The sequence below is a fragment of the Nymphalis io genome, chromosome 17 (genome assembly GCF_905147045.1).
Source record: "Nymphalis io chromosome 17, ilAglIoxx1.1, whole genome shotgun sequence".
Taxonomy (NCBI): Eukaryota; Metazoa; Arthropoda; class Insecta; order Lepidoptera; family Nymphalidae; genus Nymphalis; species Nymphalis io.
The window spans coordinates 6,637,359-6,652,386 of record NC_065904.1 but is presented as its reverse complement, the minus strand read 5'-3'; the positions used below and the strand labels follow the sequence as shown (position 1 = coordinate 6,652,386).

The window sequence follows — 15,028 nt, the reverse complement described above, 5'->3', positions numbered from 1 at the left end:
TATTAGAGTACATAGAAAATGAAATTAAGTTATTTAACCATGAGTGCGTTTTCTGTTATTTTAAAAGTACTTAAGTTTAACATTTTTTATTTTAATCAAATTCATTGCAATGAGGAATGCATATGCAAGTCAGATCAACCACGAAGTCCTCAGAAGTCGATATAAAATACCTTGACACCGACTTCAGAGTATTAGAGTACATAGAAAATGAAATTAAGTTATTTAACCATGAGTGCGTTTTCTGTTATTTTAAAAGTACTTAAGTTTAACATTTTTTATTTTAATCAAATTCATTGCAATGAGGAATGCATATGCAAGTCAGATCAACCACGAAGTCCTCAGAAGTCGATATAAAATACCTTGACACCGACTTCAGAGTATTAGAGTACATAGAAAATGAAATTAAGTTATTTAACCATGAGTGCGTTTTCTGTTATTTTAAAAGTACTTAAGCTTAACATTTTTTATTTTAATCAAATTCATTGCAATGAGGAATCCATATGCAAGTCAGATCAACCACGAAGTCCTCAGAAGTCGATATAAAATACCTTGACACCGACTTCAGAGTATTAGAGTACATAGAAAATGAAATTAAGTTATTTAACCATGAGTGCGTTTTCTGTTATTTTAAAAGTACTTAAGCTTAACATTTTTTATTTTAATCAAATTCATTGCAATGAGGAATGCATATGCAAGTCAGATCAACCACGAAGTCCTCAGAAGTCGATATAAAATACCTTGACACCGACTTCAGAGTATTAGAGTACATAGAAAATGAAATTAAGTTATTTAACCATGAGTGCGTTTTCTGTTATTTTAAAAGTACTTAAGTTTAACATTTTTTATTTTAATCAAATTCATTGCAATGAGGAATCCATATGCAAGTCAGATCAACCACGAAGTCCTCAGAAGTCGATATAAAATACCTTGACACCGACTTCAGAGTATTAGAGTACATAGAAAATGAAATTAAGTTATTTAACCATGAGTGCGTTTTCTGTTATTTTAAAAGTACTTAAGTTTAACATTTTTTATTTTAATCAAATTCATTGCAATGAGGAATCCATATGCAAGTCAGATCAACCACGAAGTCCTCAGAAGTCGATATAAAATACCTTGACACCGACTTCAGAGTATTAGAGTACATAGAAAATGAAATTAAGTTATTTAACCATGAGTGCGTTTTCTGTTATTTTAAAAGTACTTAAGGTTAACATTTTTTATTTTAATCAAATTCATTGCAATGAGGAATGCATATGCAAGTCAGATCAACCACGAAGTCCTCAGAAGTCGATATAAAATACCTTGACACCGACTTCAGAGTATTAGAGTACATCCGTATCCGTAACAGCCTGTGAATGTCCCACTGCTGGGCTAAAGGCCTCCTCTCCTCTTTTTGAGAAGAAGGTTTGGAGCTTATTATTATTTATTTATTAGAGTACATAGAAAATGAAATTAAGTTATTTAACCATGAGTGCGTTTTCTGTTATTTTAAAAGTACTTAAGCTTAACATTTTTTATTTTAATCAAATTCATTGCAATGAGGAATCCATATGCAAGTCAGATCAACCACGAAGTCCTCAGAAGTCGATATAAAATACTTTGAAAAAATCTGGTCTAAAGTAATTCAAAAAGTATTATCAAAAATATGTGGTACATCATGTTTATATTTATATGTAATAGCGTTGTACATTTATTTCAATCAAACCAATTTACATATGTATGTACTGGAAATATTCAGTAGTCTAATTTTGTTTTTAACGTTATTGAATATATTATTTTTAGGTGTTCCATTTAAGTCTAGAAACTTTGATACTTTTTATTTTTATCGTTAATTAAATAAGTATCATAGTTTTGTGCTATAATATGTGTCCGTCGTTCGTAATTTCGTACAGGTGTTTTTATTTTTTAATTTATATTTGTAAAAAAATTCATGGTGTCAAATCGCAGCGCTACCTAGCGAGTCCAATCTAAACCAATAAAACTATAACCATCACACATAAACACAAAAAAATCATCACTTTTTCATTTATCACTCAATAATTACATATAACATAATTATTTGACGATATCAGTGCAGATAAAAGCCAGCAATGCACCTGCAAGCCTTCGGGTGTTGCAGATGTCTATGTGCAGTGGTACTCACTTTCCATCGGGTGAAGGTGGTGCTAGTTTGTCCCCTTTTTCATAAAAAAGATGAATCGTCATGGGTGTACAAAAGATATTTACATAGAATTAATTCAATTAAAACAGTATCACTAAAACAAACTTTGTTGGCTAAAACAAAAAAAAATGATCAATCAAATGCTAGTGTTTACGATTAGCTATTTTTTTTTAAATATTTTTATTACTCGTAGGTGTAATTGTTAAAAAATATGTTTAAAAAAAATGATTTATTATTTGTTAACCTCCATTTTTTTATTAAATGAGTATAAAATAAAAATAGTTCAATTGGACAATTATAAAGCGATAAATGACACAGTATGCATCTCATCCAATTCTGTAGAACTCATTTCATTACTCAACCGTGAAATGTTGAAACCCATTTCTGATGATACTATTTTGATGCGAGTATTCATGAAATGTTATGATTTTTATGGTCAATGTCGCATATCACTTTCTGACATTTCACGACGATTTCTGTACTAAGTTTCGAGTTTGTTATTAAAGAAAAGCCTTACCGAGCGGTCCCTCGGAGTTGTAACTTTAATTTCGGTACATAACATTCTTTCTCATTCTATATTTCTTTAAATTCGTTAAGATTTATATAACATTAAAAAGTATTTCTTGTTATTTTTCGTTTATATTTATTAAATGTTAACTTTTAGAAATAATATTTTTTGTATCCTGTTCTTATGTGTTTCGTCTCTCGCGATTCTAGATCTTATTTTTCTTGATATTTTTAATTGGTTTTATATTTCGTAGGTCAGGACAGTTATCAATGTTTTTTTTTCAGATTCATGTCTTTATCTGTCTACTGGTCACTGGCGTTATAATAGCGTTAGATATGTATTTGGAAAGCTAAAGATGCACCGTACGTTAGGGCTAAAATGACGGATTCGTAAATATGTGACTCCCACGCATCCATATTTTATCCACTTACACAAATTGTCTGATAGTTTATCTTACACATATATAATTATGATTATTGTATTTATGTATGTATGTATTTTCTTATGAACTTTTTTTTTATTGAATAGGAAGGCGGACGTGCAATTGGGCCACCTGATGGAAAGTGGTACCAACGCCCCTTAGACATTGGCAAAGTAAAAAATGTTAACCATCGCTTACATCACCAATGCGCCACCAACCTTGGGAACTAATATATCCCCTGTGCCTGTAATTACACTGGCTCACTCACCCTTTAAACCAGAACACAACAATACCAAGTACTGCTGTTTTGGCGGTAGAATATCTGATGAGTGGGTAGTACCTACTTAGACGAGCTTGCACAAAGGTCTACCATCAGTAAACTGTTTTGAATACAAATGGTTCCCATTACATGCCTAGTTCTCGTATTCAATTAATATGCATTTGTTATTATATAATAGGTTTTTAGCAATTTTCACTAAGAAACCTAAGCAAACTGCAATTATTGTCAATATTTTTTATTATTATAGCAGAAATACAATTTGCAAATGGACAATTAACAAGTCATACTCGTTTTACAACTACAATTATTAATAATAATTATACTTGTGTATCTTTTACCTTCTTAATTAATTATTACATCGCTTGTTTCTTCATAGAATGGCATCTAATGGTAAGTAGCCACAATAAGAACTATTACCATCCTTTACATTGCCAATGTGCCACCAGTTCAATCCATCTTAAAAAATCATTGTAAAAAAACATCCAAATAGGAAGTGAAAAATGAAACATTTGCATAGTTCGTGTTTGACAAACAATGAGGTAACTGCAAATGGTTAGCGTTGTTAAAACAATAAAATAAATTAAACAACATTCGTTGTTGAAAATGGCCATTATCACGTTCGAGCTAACCCTGCGGAATGTCATTTGTTTATAGTAGTATTTGAAGTTTACGTGTCTCATTTTAGCCTTTAATTGTATGTAAATATACATATATATTATATATAATAGTGTATACATATACCATTGGATGGATAATTCAAAGAAATGTTAAAGTCTAACGAATCAGAAAAATCCTAAGGAAGAACATGTTTGTGCTTTTTTAATTATTAGTAAAATCGCTTTAGCTCGATATTGCCAAGTCAAATTGTATAATCAACATATTTTCTACGGAATCTCCCGACGTGACCGATGAACAAAGACAATCTATATTTTTTATATAATAGGTTTTATTAATCATTGTCGGTGGAACTGGTTATCTGCGTGAGTAGATTCAAAGGCTCTTGAAGATGTTTATATTTCACGAAATCATTGAATTTGCTGACCAATTTGTATGGACGTGTTTTCCTGCTATAAGTTGCATATATAAGATTGTTTAACAACAATCCACGCAGTATTAGCACAGACTAGATACAAGAAACTTGAAATGTGAGTTAAATTTATATATTTTTTATTTATATATAATGCTTATTCACATTAAAATTAGCTTATACCAAGTATTAGTATATGGTAGTTTTGAAGTCGATATAATTTTTGTATAATGTGTATAATTTTCTTTTAAAATATATTTTAATTATAATTTTATTTGCATTTTTTTAGTGATACTTAATTATTATTTATTTAAATTCATCAATACTACGTCAATTTGTGTTTTATTGTAGAAACACCTTTAGCTTCATCGATGATCAGAAGATCTTCTTAAACTAAAAAACTTAATTTTTTAAAGTATTTTTAAAGACGAAATTTTACGAAGAAATTTTTCAGTTTAATAAAAGAAGTATTTTTTAAAGCTTTACCTGAAAATAAAAACGGTAGGTTTTTCACAAATGCCTTGACAATAATAAATTATTCTAAGATTTCAATGCTGTTCGGTTACTAGGTATGTATGTATGTGATAAATTTTACGATTATACTTATAAAATTGGTCGAGTAAAGAGACTTTATGTATGTTTGTATATAGTTTTATCAGTAATTAGTACTTAACGTTTTTATATGTTATCTAATAGTATACTGTGTTCATTAGAATGAGGACAATTGTTGTATTGGCAACCGTTTTTGCGGCGGCGCTCGCCCTTCCCGCCGACACGTACAACCCTAAATACGATAGCTTCAACGCTGAAGAACTCGTCGGTAATGATCGTCTTCTCAAGAGCTTCGTGAATTGCTTCCTGGATAAAGGAGCTTGCACACCCGAAGGATCTGACTTCAAAAGTAAGACTGCTTCTATGTTAAAAAAAAGGTAAAGGACTCCTCATCTTTTTGACGAGAAGCTTTCCTTCGCCACCGAGCATCAGAATTATAAACACAAATTAAGCACTTGAAAAATTGAAGGTGCTTTGTTTTCTCGTTTATGCATTTCCCCCACATGGAGGGGGTGAATGTTCGGCGTCCGAAATATCCCACAATTCCTAGTGGGCTTCCTAGGTACAGGAAGGTGCGCATAACGCCGTTCGCCTCCTCCCCGGTCTCAGCGGATCGGGTCAGCGGAGGCACTCAAAATTGATCCCACAATTAGTTGACTGCTCAATGGACTATTCCCCGATAAGAATCATCATATATGTATGTTATAGATAACATTATAAGCCTACTCGATTGTCTACCGTACTTTTACACGTTACCGAAAGATAATGAATAGATCAAGAAATATATACTTTAAAAAAAATAAGTATAATGTAGGACATTCTGTAGAATCGTAATAGGCTTGGATAGTAATATTAGTGGTAATTTTTTAAAAAATAATATTGTTTATTACAGGGGTAATTCCTGAAGCGCTTCGGACTACATGCGCCAAATGCACCCCAAAACAGCGCCAGCTGATTCGCATTGTTGTTCATGGTATCAAAAATAAGATGCCTAAAGAATGGAATGAGCTTATCCAGAAGGAAGACCCAACGGGCGAGTTCAGGGAATCATTTAATCAGTTCATCAGTGCCTCTGATTAAATACAATATATACCGATTTGACGAAAATATAACCTGGACAATATGTACGACTTTGTAAAGTTTTTGGAAGTATCATCATCGAATTAAACTAAGTAAAGCTATAAAACATCACATAATTTAGTACTCTATTTTTTTATATAAGTATTTATTAACATGTAATAAAACATTTTTTTTTTATTTCTATCATTTTTATTTCGGCCTATCTATATAAGTTCTATAATTTTAATTGTCATTAAAAAATATTTTTCATTCTTTCTTGACTTCAAAACATGTAAATAACCTCTAGGATATACAATCTACTATATAAATAATTAAATAGTTCAAATAATTCCGATACCGTAACCGTACCGTAACAGCCTGTGAATGTCCCACTGCTGGGCTAAAGGCCTCCTCTCCTCTTTTTGAGGAGAAGGTTTGGAGCTTATTCCACCACGCTGCTCCAATGCGGGTTGGTAGAATTGACATGTGGCAGAACTTCAGTGAAATTAGACACATGCAGGTTTCCTCACGATGTTTTCCTTCACCGTAAAGCACGAGATGAATTATAATCACAAATTAAGCACATGAAAATTCAGTGGTGCTTGCCCGGGTTTGAACCTACGATCATCGGTTAAGATTCACGCGTTCTTACCACAGGGCCATCTCGGCTAATAATAATTCCGATAAAGTGACAGTAACTCATGTTTACATTTCATACGAATAACTCATAATTTAATAAATCATTACACTTTATTCAAGTATTCTGGCTCTCACAAGCATTTTTGATACGTTATTTTACAAGATTAAATTACATTTAAATATAAGAGTGTTGTGCCAAAAACCGTGGTTTATCTTCCACCATCATCATCCAATTAACAGTTTTGCAGCAATGATGGGCAAAGTCTCTTCACCTTCCTGCATGAAAGGAACGTAGTTGAGGATGTGATTCACATAATGGCTGAGTATGTCCGGAACGAAGCTGAACGTCTGGATTTTTTTATATGTAATAACGATGTAAATCCCTTAAATACAGAGGTCTGGAACAGCATTCTTGCCTTTCCGGAATCCGAAAAAGCAAGAATGCTTTATAAACTTGTAATAATAGGCCTAAACCGCAGAAACTCGATTATTTAGCTTATAATTCTGTATTTTAAGCTCCTACAGGAGTAACATGATCGCTATGTGACCAAACTCCTTAAAAAAATAGATTAAAAAAATGTGTCTCGATGCTTGATGCTGATGGTCTATGATAATAAAATCACTATATGTTATAAAACGAAGTCCGAATCTCTGTTTAGACGCGATAAACTCAAAAACTACCGAACGCCACCGAAGAGTAGTTTGTGAGAATTCTTTGAATTGCGTTAAAGATGTTGGAAAAAATCATGCTGACTGGAAGCTTCACTAGCGTGCGCGTGCGCGTAAATAAATAGAGTTATATGTATTACATTATTTTCGTTTAATGTATACCCTTATTCTACCTGTGCACGAGTAAAGTATAAAAAGAAATAAATACATAAATAATAATACATAAATACATAAATAAATTCGTGTATATTCAGGAATTATTAATTTGTTCCAATTTAATTGTGTTATGTAAAATTATGTCCACCGGAAATGTTAGGATATATGTTGTGACATATATATAAATAAAAAGCAATAGAACTATATTTATAAATTAGAAATTTTCTGCTACTTCTAAGATGCCTATGAATTGACGATACCAGAGAGATTCGTTTTAATCTGGACTTAATCACTACTGTTATTAAAATTCATCAGATTATATACGTAATAGCTCCCCTGCTCCCTCCTTAAAGCTGTTATGCGCGAGAACTAACATTAGACGTACACTTAAAAAAACATTTTTTATCACCCAATCACGTAATCGTTAAAAAACAAGAAACTTGAATATCTAATTGTTTTTTTAAATAATAACACAGAGTTATTACTATTTCTAATTGACTTGTACGAGCCACGATTCGGAGCCATGTCTAGGATACATTTTAAAATTTTGATGGTGTAAAAATGTTAAATTGTTTTGTAATATGTTTTAAGTTGGTAAATATAATTTGAAATGTTTTGCTTCCTTGAGCTTTGTAAACGAGAATCGTCAATGAAAACTGTTAAAGCAATTACGTGATTTATGGTATTACAAACGGAATGAAATAACGGAATATAAAGCTGAAGAAGAAGAATAATTTTAAAACTTTTTTTTGTAGTATAGTTAGGCGGACTGGCAAATGGGTCCTGAATCCCCTGATGGGTATAAACGACTGCTCACATACATTGGCACCGTAAAAAATATTAACCATTCCTTATAAACTAAGATTTTATATTCCTTGTGCCTGTAGTTACACTGGCACACTCACTTTACCAACCGGAACACAACACTCAGTTTAGCTGTTTGGTGATATAATCTGTGATTAGGACCCAGACGGGTTTGCACTAAGCTCTACGGCTGTCGTGCATCCAGTAAATATAATTAAGATTAGGTCCTTACATATGAAATTGGCGTGTTTGTATGGGAGGAATATAAAGTCAATTTTTTTTTAAATATATTTAATTAATCATAGTATGCACCGTTGTTATCTACGCACTTTTGCCATCTCATAGGTAGTTGATTGATCCCTTTTAAAAAAAAAACATGGGGTGAGAATCAATAAACTCTTTGATGGCGGTTTGGACTGCCGCATCAGAGTTTAATTTTTTTCCTTGTAAGAAGTTGTCCAAATTCCGGAAAAAATTGTTATCTGTTGGAGCAAGGTCCGGGGAGTACGGTGGATGTCGCAGACATTCCAATTGTAGCTCATCTAACTTAGTGGTTGTTTGTTGTGCAGTGGTCTTGCGTTGTCGTGAAGCAGCAGTGGCCTAGAGCGATGCCCAATCTCGGTTGTTTAACAACTAGCTTCATGGTTTGCAGTTGCTGACAATAGATATCTGCCGTAATCGTTTGACCAGATTTTAGAAAGCTGTAGTGAATGACACCGGCTCTTGTCCAAGAAACACTCACTGGTGTGTGGTGTGGTGGTTTGGCTGGATCTCCAGGGTTCAGCCATTGCGAAGAGCGCTTCTGATTATCGTACAGTATCCACTTTTCATCACAAGTAATGATTCGATTCAAAATCCCTTTATTATTGTGTCGGTTGAGCAAAGTGACACAGCAGTCGACGCGTGTTTGCAAGTTCGATTCACTCTATTCATGAGGTACCTATGGGTACCTCATGAATAGAGTGAATCGTGAAAAAAACTTGAACTATGGTTCAAGTTTTTTTATTTTCCCGATTTTCTTCAAGTGAATCTTTGAATCTGGCCATCCATGGGATTGGTTCTGAAGGTCGAAATTTCCAGAACGAAAACGGTTGGTTTCAACCAAAAACGTACCGTGCTTTCTTTTTCGACACAAGCGCCGTACACATCATTAATCCTTCGAGCTGTTTCTGCAGCACTGGTGCCACGGTAGAACTCGTACTCGTAATATACCGATATTTCATTTTTCCATTGTGTGGTAATAAGCGATGCCAAAGAAAAAAATAATGAGGAAAAAACAAATGAATGACTGTTGTCAAAACTCAAATGTACCAACTAAATGAATTTATAAATTTGAATTTAGAATTCTTAACCAAAGAGGAGATATTTCAGATCAAAGTGGTCAGTACGACAAAACGCTAATTTCATATGTAATGTACCTAATATATTTTTTTACAGAAAGAACAGTTAATAATTTAATTAAGTTTGGTAACAAATCGTACTTAAAGAAAAAATATAATAGAATAGTAATCAACTCAGATGTAAGACAAATTGATTAGTAATATTGTTTTTTTTTTAAATTGGATGTTAAATGCGCAAATGGTCACCAGATGGTATGTGGTCATCTTTATCAACAAACATTGGCAGTGTAAAGATTAAACATCTTATAAACTTTTTTCACCGTCAAACGTGGAATCTAAGATACTATGTCCATTGTGCCTGTGATAATACTGGCACTATCATTAAAATCAATACAATAGTAATACATAGAGTACTGTTTGGACGTTTGGACTGTTTAGTTGCTACCATTGCTTAAACGGGTACTGAGTGTAAAACTTTTCTATCAATGCTTTAGCACGGCATAAAAATCTCAAGCTCCTTATAAATAATTAATAGCAATTCTATTTTATTTAGCGATTGCAGATTATTCACGCGAATTCTGTACGTTAATTATTAAAATAATTTGTGGACGTCACAACTGTTAATGTAATAGAAACAAAAATAACATTAAATAAAAATTTAATACAAGTGAATCGTGATTTTTTTTTGGCGTTATTAGATCGCTATCACGCTGCTTTGAATTTTAAATAAGCCTGGATAAAAGATTTTTAAATAATGTATACGCTTTGCTGACATTGTTGAATATATATTTGTTTTTTTTTATTGTCCTTTAGAATAATACTATTTCTAATAAGAGCAAGAAAGAAATAAAATTAACATACTTTATTTGCTTTATGCAATTGGACATTGTATTTAAATATTTTTTTTTGGCTATGACGTCTATCACTATTGTAGGCAAACGGTAGTAACCTGTAATGTTATAACCTTAGAAATAGTAATAAGTATTAACCTTATATTTGGAATCAATAATTATTATGTTTAATCGATTTAATTTTTTTATTCTGATATTTTATTATCTGTGGAAAAAGGAAAAGTGTCTGGCGGGCTTTTACAAGAAAGTTACATGAGCATTAATTGGAAATGGCGGTCTTCGAATTTATGTAATAAATTACAAGATTGCTTTGAGTACATTATTGTACATAAGAAATAATGTTTATTTCATTCGCATTTTTCTACAAGCTTTTTGCAATTTTTCATAATACATATTTATCGATATTAAGTTAATGCGGTGGAATTGAGATACTTGACCAAAAGAGAAGACGAATGAGGGACAAAAGTAGTGGTGGCCTATGGAAGCGAGCATTCCAGTAGGCAGAGTATCTGCCTGATAATATGAAAACATCGAGAAAATTACGAAGTGCTTCCACGGATTCTACTGACACAGGACATAGAGAAATAAAGAATGCAGCATAAAATAAATATTATAAATAGACTATTGAGTTATGAATACATACACACGTTTTCTAAGTAAAATATAATTTGTTCAAAGTTCAAATGAATATATATAATTAAGCTACGTGACATAACACAAGTTTAATGACGCACTACAAGTTTACAATGAAAGAATATATTATCATAATTACAAGATTATTAAAATTTAGGACTTAATTAAATAGATACAGATCAAAGTAAAAAATAATAATTATTCTATAAATCATGGCGATGTAACCGCATCCGTCGTCAAAGGTGACATTAAATTTGGGTACTAAATCTGTATGACTTTTATTTGCAATATTACTTTAAAGTCCAACGGCTCAGGTTGTAAAGGACACAATGTTGAAGGCGCTTTTCGCCTTTATTTACAATTCTCTGACTTTAGGAAGGCCAATATGTATTTTTAAGATGTTCGAACCTTGGAGAATGTCTCAGAGAAAGAGCTTCAGGAAAGTTTTTAACTCGCAATAATCCCTCGTCGGATTAAAGACTTTGATCAAGATATTCTTCGCAATGTTACACATATGTGTATATTACATTTTATTATATTAAAATATTCAAAATATAAAATGATAAACGGCTGAATACATGTTCATAGATGACTTTGTATTCTGCTTCTCGGTTAAACTTTAAACGATAATTCGTACCTTCCTACAATATTGATATAACCTGTCTTATCTTATTACATTTATAGTCTTGAGTATAATTAAAATTATATTATTGTTGTAAATTTTTAAAGTGTTCCTGTAATTTTATAATTTGTATTCCTTGGTAATACTGATTATGGTAAAAACGCCTTAAATATCATTGCACTATATACCGATTACTATTCTTGATGTTTTCTCTAATTCTGAGGTAGCAACAACAATGAAATCATTTGATCAATTTGTATTCTAAGCGTTTTTCTAAGATTATAATCAAATATTCGTCGATTTTTTTTTCCACAAAACGTGCTTCTTTGAACCTTGAGGTTTCCTCAAAACACGATACTATATTTTGTGTGTTTTCCTTTAAATATAAAAATACCGACAGTTATTTTATCAAGTCTTATCAAGTCTTTAAAAAATCAAATAAATTATAATATCTATTTAATTTTATTTACTATGTTTTTTATTTATAAAATAGGCAAATGATCAACAGAAGTTAAGTTGTTACCAATGACAATAGTTTGTCGGAATTCCTAGAATAGTTGGTAGCTAATTAACGCAAAAGTTGTCAGTAAGTATCAATAGAAGATTAATAAGGCTAACACATCTCCATTCGTAGAACACAGTTAAATTCGTCCAAATCATTCAATAAGTAATTATGGATACATAAAAAGACATCATTTGTTTTTCTTTTTTCTTTCTTCTTATGTTTGAGGACTTATCGTTTTATTCGTTGTTGCTGTATAATATGTATTTATATCATATACTTGTAATTTTATATGTACTGATAATATAATTTATTTATTGATATATAATATGTGTATTTTATATTTACATTTGTTTATTGATTTTGTTTTAATTTAATTTTTACTTAATTAAATATAAATATTATTTTATTCATACCGCCACCTACCTCATATCCTATCTGTAACTACTTACACCGTTGGTTGCCTGGAAGAGATCGCTATGTAGCGATAAGGTCACCATAATTGTACATTTATTTAGGCAGTATACATATTGTGTATTTTTCTCTTTGTGGTGTGGTGTACAATAAAGTATAAAGTAAAGTAAAGACATCCGCGTCGAACATAAAACCTTTTCTTTTTTTCACAATTTGGTTAAACATTATTTCCTATCATATATATATATATATATATATATATATATATATTAATATATGCATTAAAAATTTGAATTAAAATTTACGAATTAAGTTATCACAAGACTTTTTCTACTCTGTATTAACTTGAAAATTCATATAAAATTTATACAAAATAATACAGCCAAATCATGATGCCCTTGCTAGCAAGACAAAGGATATCTTGAAATATATAATCAAAGAAAATGTTATTAACTTTTATTTGTACGCTAGTGTAAACGTGCTATTCAAAGAAGTCGCAGCCATGTAGACAAACATAGTTTACCTTGCTTAGATTTTTCTTCTAATTTAGACCCAATATAACCTATCGAATAAAGAGCTCATCAAAATCAATTCACTCACCGTTGTGAAGCAATTATTTTTTAAGTCTGCTTAAACTGATAATATGTTTATCAACGATGTATTCCACAAAGTTTACATGGTAGGGCATGATTCGAATATCGATGAAAATACCTCGTGTCGGGTTTCCTAGCGATGTTCTATTCGAACAAAAGTACTAGATGTTATAAAAACAAAAGAAATACATAATGGTACTTACCCGAATCTGAAGCTTTTTTATTGATATGGATTTGTCGTTCTGACTGACTGGAGACTATTCAAACTGCGCTAAATATATTAGAGTGCACAAGTGTGAGCGCAAACACAGGTGAAATATCTATTTCCTCACTCTAATAATTCCACGGGAAGACAAATCCAATACGAAAAATAACAGGCTAAGGATTAATAACGGATTTACTTTGTTAAAATAGAAATAACAAAATTGATAGTATCGGTTTGTCTAGACATAAATATTGACATAAATTTGTTATAGTATCATAGAAACAAAAAATATTTGAAAAATTGTTTTTTAGACGTAATATGACGTTTATGGTGATGTTTTTCCTTAATAAATATTACTAGCTAATATATATTAATTTCAAAGCGTATGGTGTCCGTGTATTTTAATTTTACAATGGGATGTATGCTTAGCTATCAATAAGACCAAGCGTAACTAATGTCTAGAGTTTATGTGGTAAAATTTTCAATCAACCAATCACTGGGCAATATTGTTGTAAATTAATACATTGAAAGTGATTTTATTAAATCTTGGCAGAAGTATATGCTATTGTTTATCTTTGTGATTACCAAAGTATATAGTATTATTATAAAAATCATGTGACACTATTCTTTAAACTATATTTAATTGCTCATATATAGCAACTGTATGTTTTACCAGGACTTAAAAGATAACTATAAACTGCACATAAATATAATAAATATATAACTTAGCTTTACATCTAGCACTAAAACAATACAATAATTGGAAAAAGTCTATTTTATGATTATTTCTATTCCTCCTTGATCTGCTAATCAAACTAATTAAATAATATATTGATCAAGATCTTTACCTGAATTAAAAACATAATTTAAAAAAAACGGACAATTCGTCTCCTAACTTAGATGTTTTTTGTCTCCAAATTGCAGTTGATATTATTTTTTAGTATTTTTGCTAATCCGACAAAATTAACAACTAATATGTAATAACTTCTTACTTTAAATCCACATATCTACTATCGACTGAATAAACGAACCTAAAAATTAACACTGGTCACTTGTTATATTAGGTATTTCTAAATTGTTCGAAAATTATTTTAATTTATACAACAATTAGGAATAGTATAAATATAAGCAGCTACTGTAAAAACATATTATTATCCAACTGTCGCCTGGTAAGAATTGACTGTTATTTCATATCATATCTTTATATTATTATTTTATTTTAGATATATATTCCATATTTATATAAATAAGTATATCGAAATAATATATTCATCGGAATTATTTAAATTAATAATTAGAAAAGAAAATTTAATAGTTGTAGAATTTTAGTTATTTCTAAAAGACAAAGTGATTTATTTTAAAAACATAAAAAGAGACGAAAAGTGTGTAGTTTAGGCAACACATATATTTAAAAAGTTAGACCACATAGGGATGTGGTCTAACTTTTTAAATCTTACCTATTATTATTATTATTATTGATAGCAGTAAAAAAAGTCAGTAGGTTTTGAATTGCCCGTAATGCACTTAAAGCAATGAATATAATAATATATACTTAAAAGTTATAAATTACCAATATTTTTTAGAACAAC

The 15,028-nt window shown here is 30.8% G+C and overlaps 1 protein-coding gene across 1 annotated transcript; it reads left to right on the top strand.

The window, feature by feature from the left end:
* The first annotated feature begins 4,396 nt into the window (after positions 1-4,396).
* On the top strand, positions 4,397-6,209 carry LOC126774903 (allergen Tha p 1-like). Its single transcript, XM_050496561.1, has 3 exons — positions 4,397-4,518; positions 5,114-5,301; positions 5,845-6,209. The coding sequence occupies exons 2-3, from the start codon at positions 5,115-5,117 to the stop codon at positions 6,030-6,032; spliced, it is 375 nt and encodes a 124-aa protein (XP_050352518.1). The 5' UTR covers positions 4,397-4,518; position 5,114; the 3' UTR covers positions 6,033-6,209.
* The last annotated feature ends 8,819 nt before the right edge of the window (positions 6,210-15,028 follow it).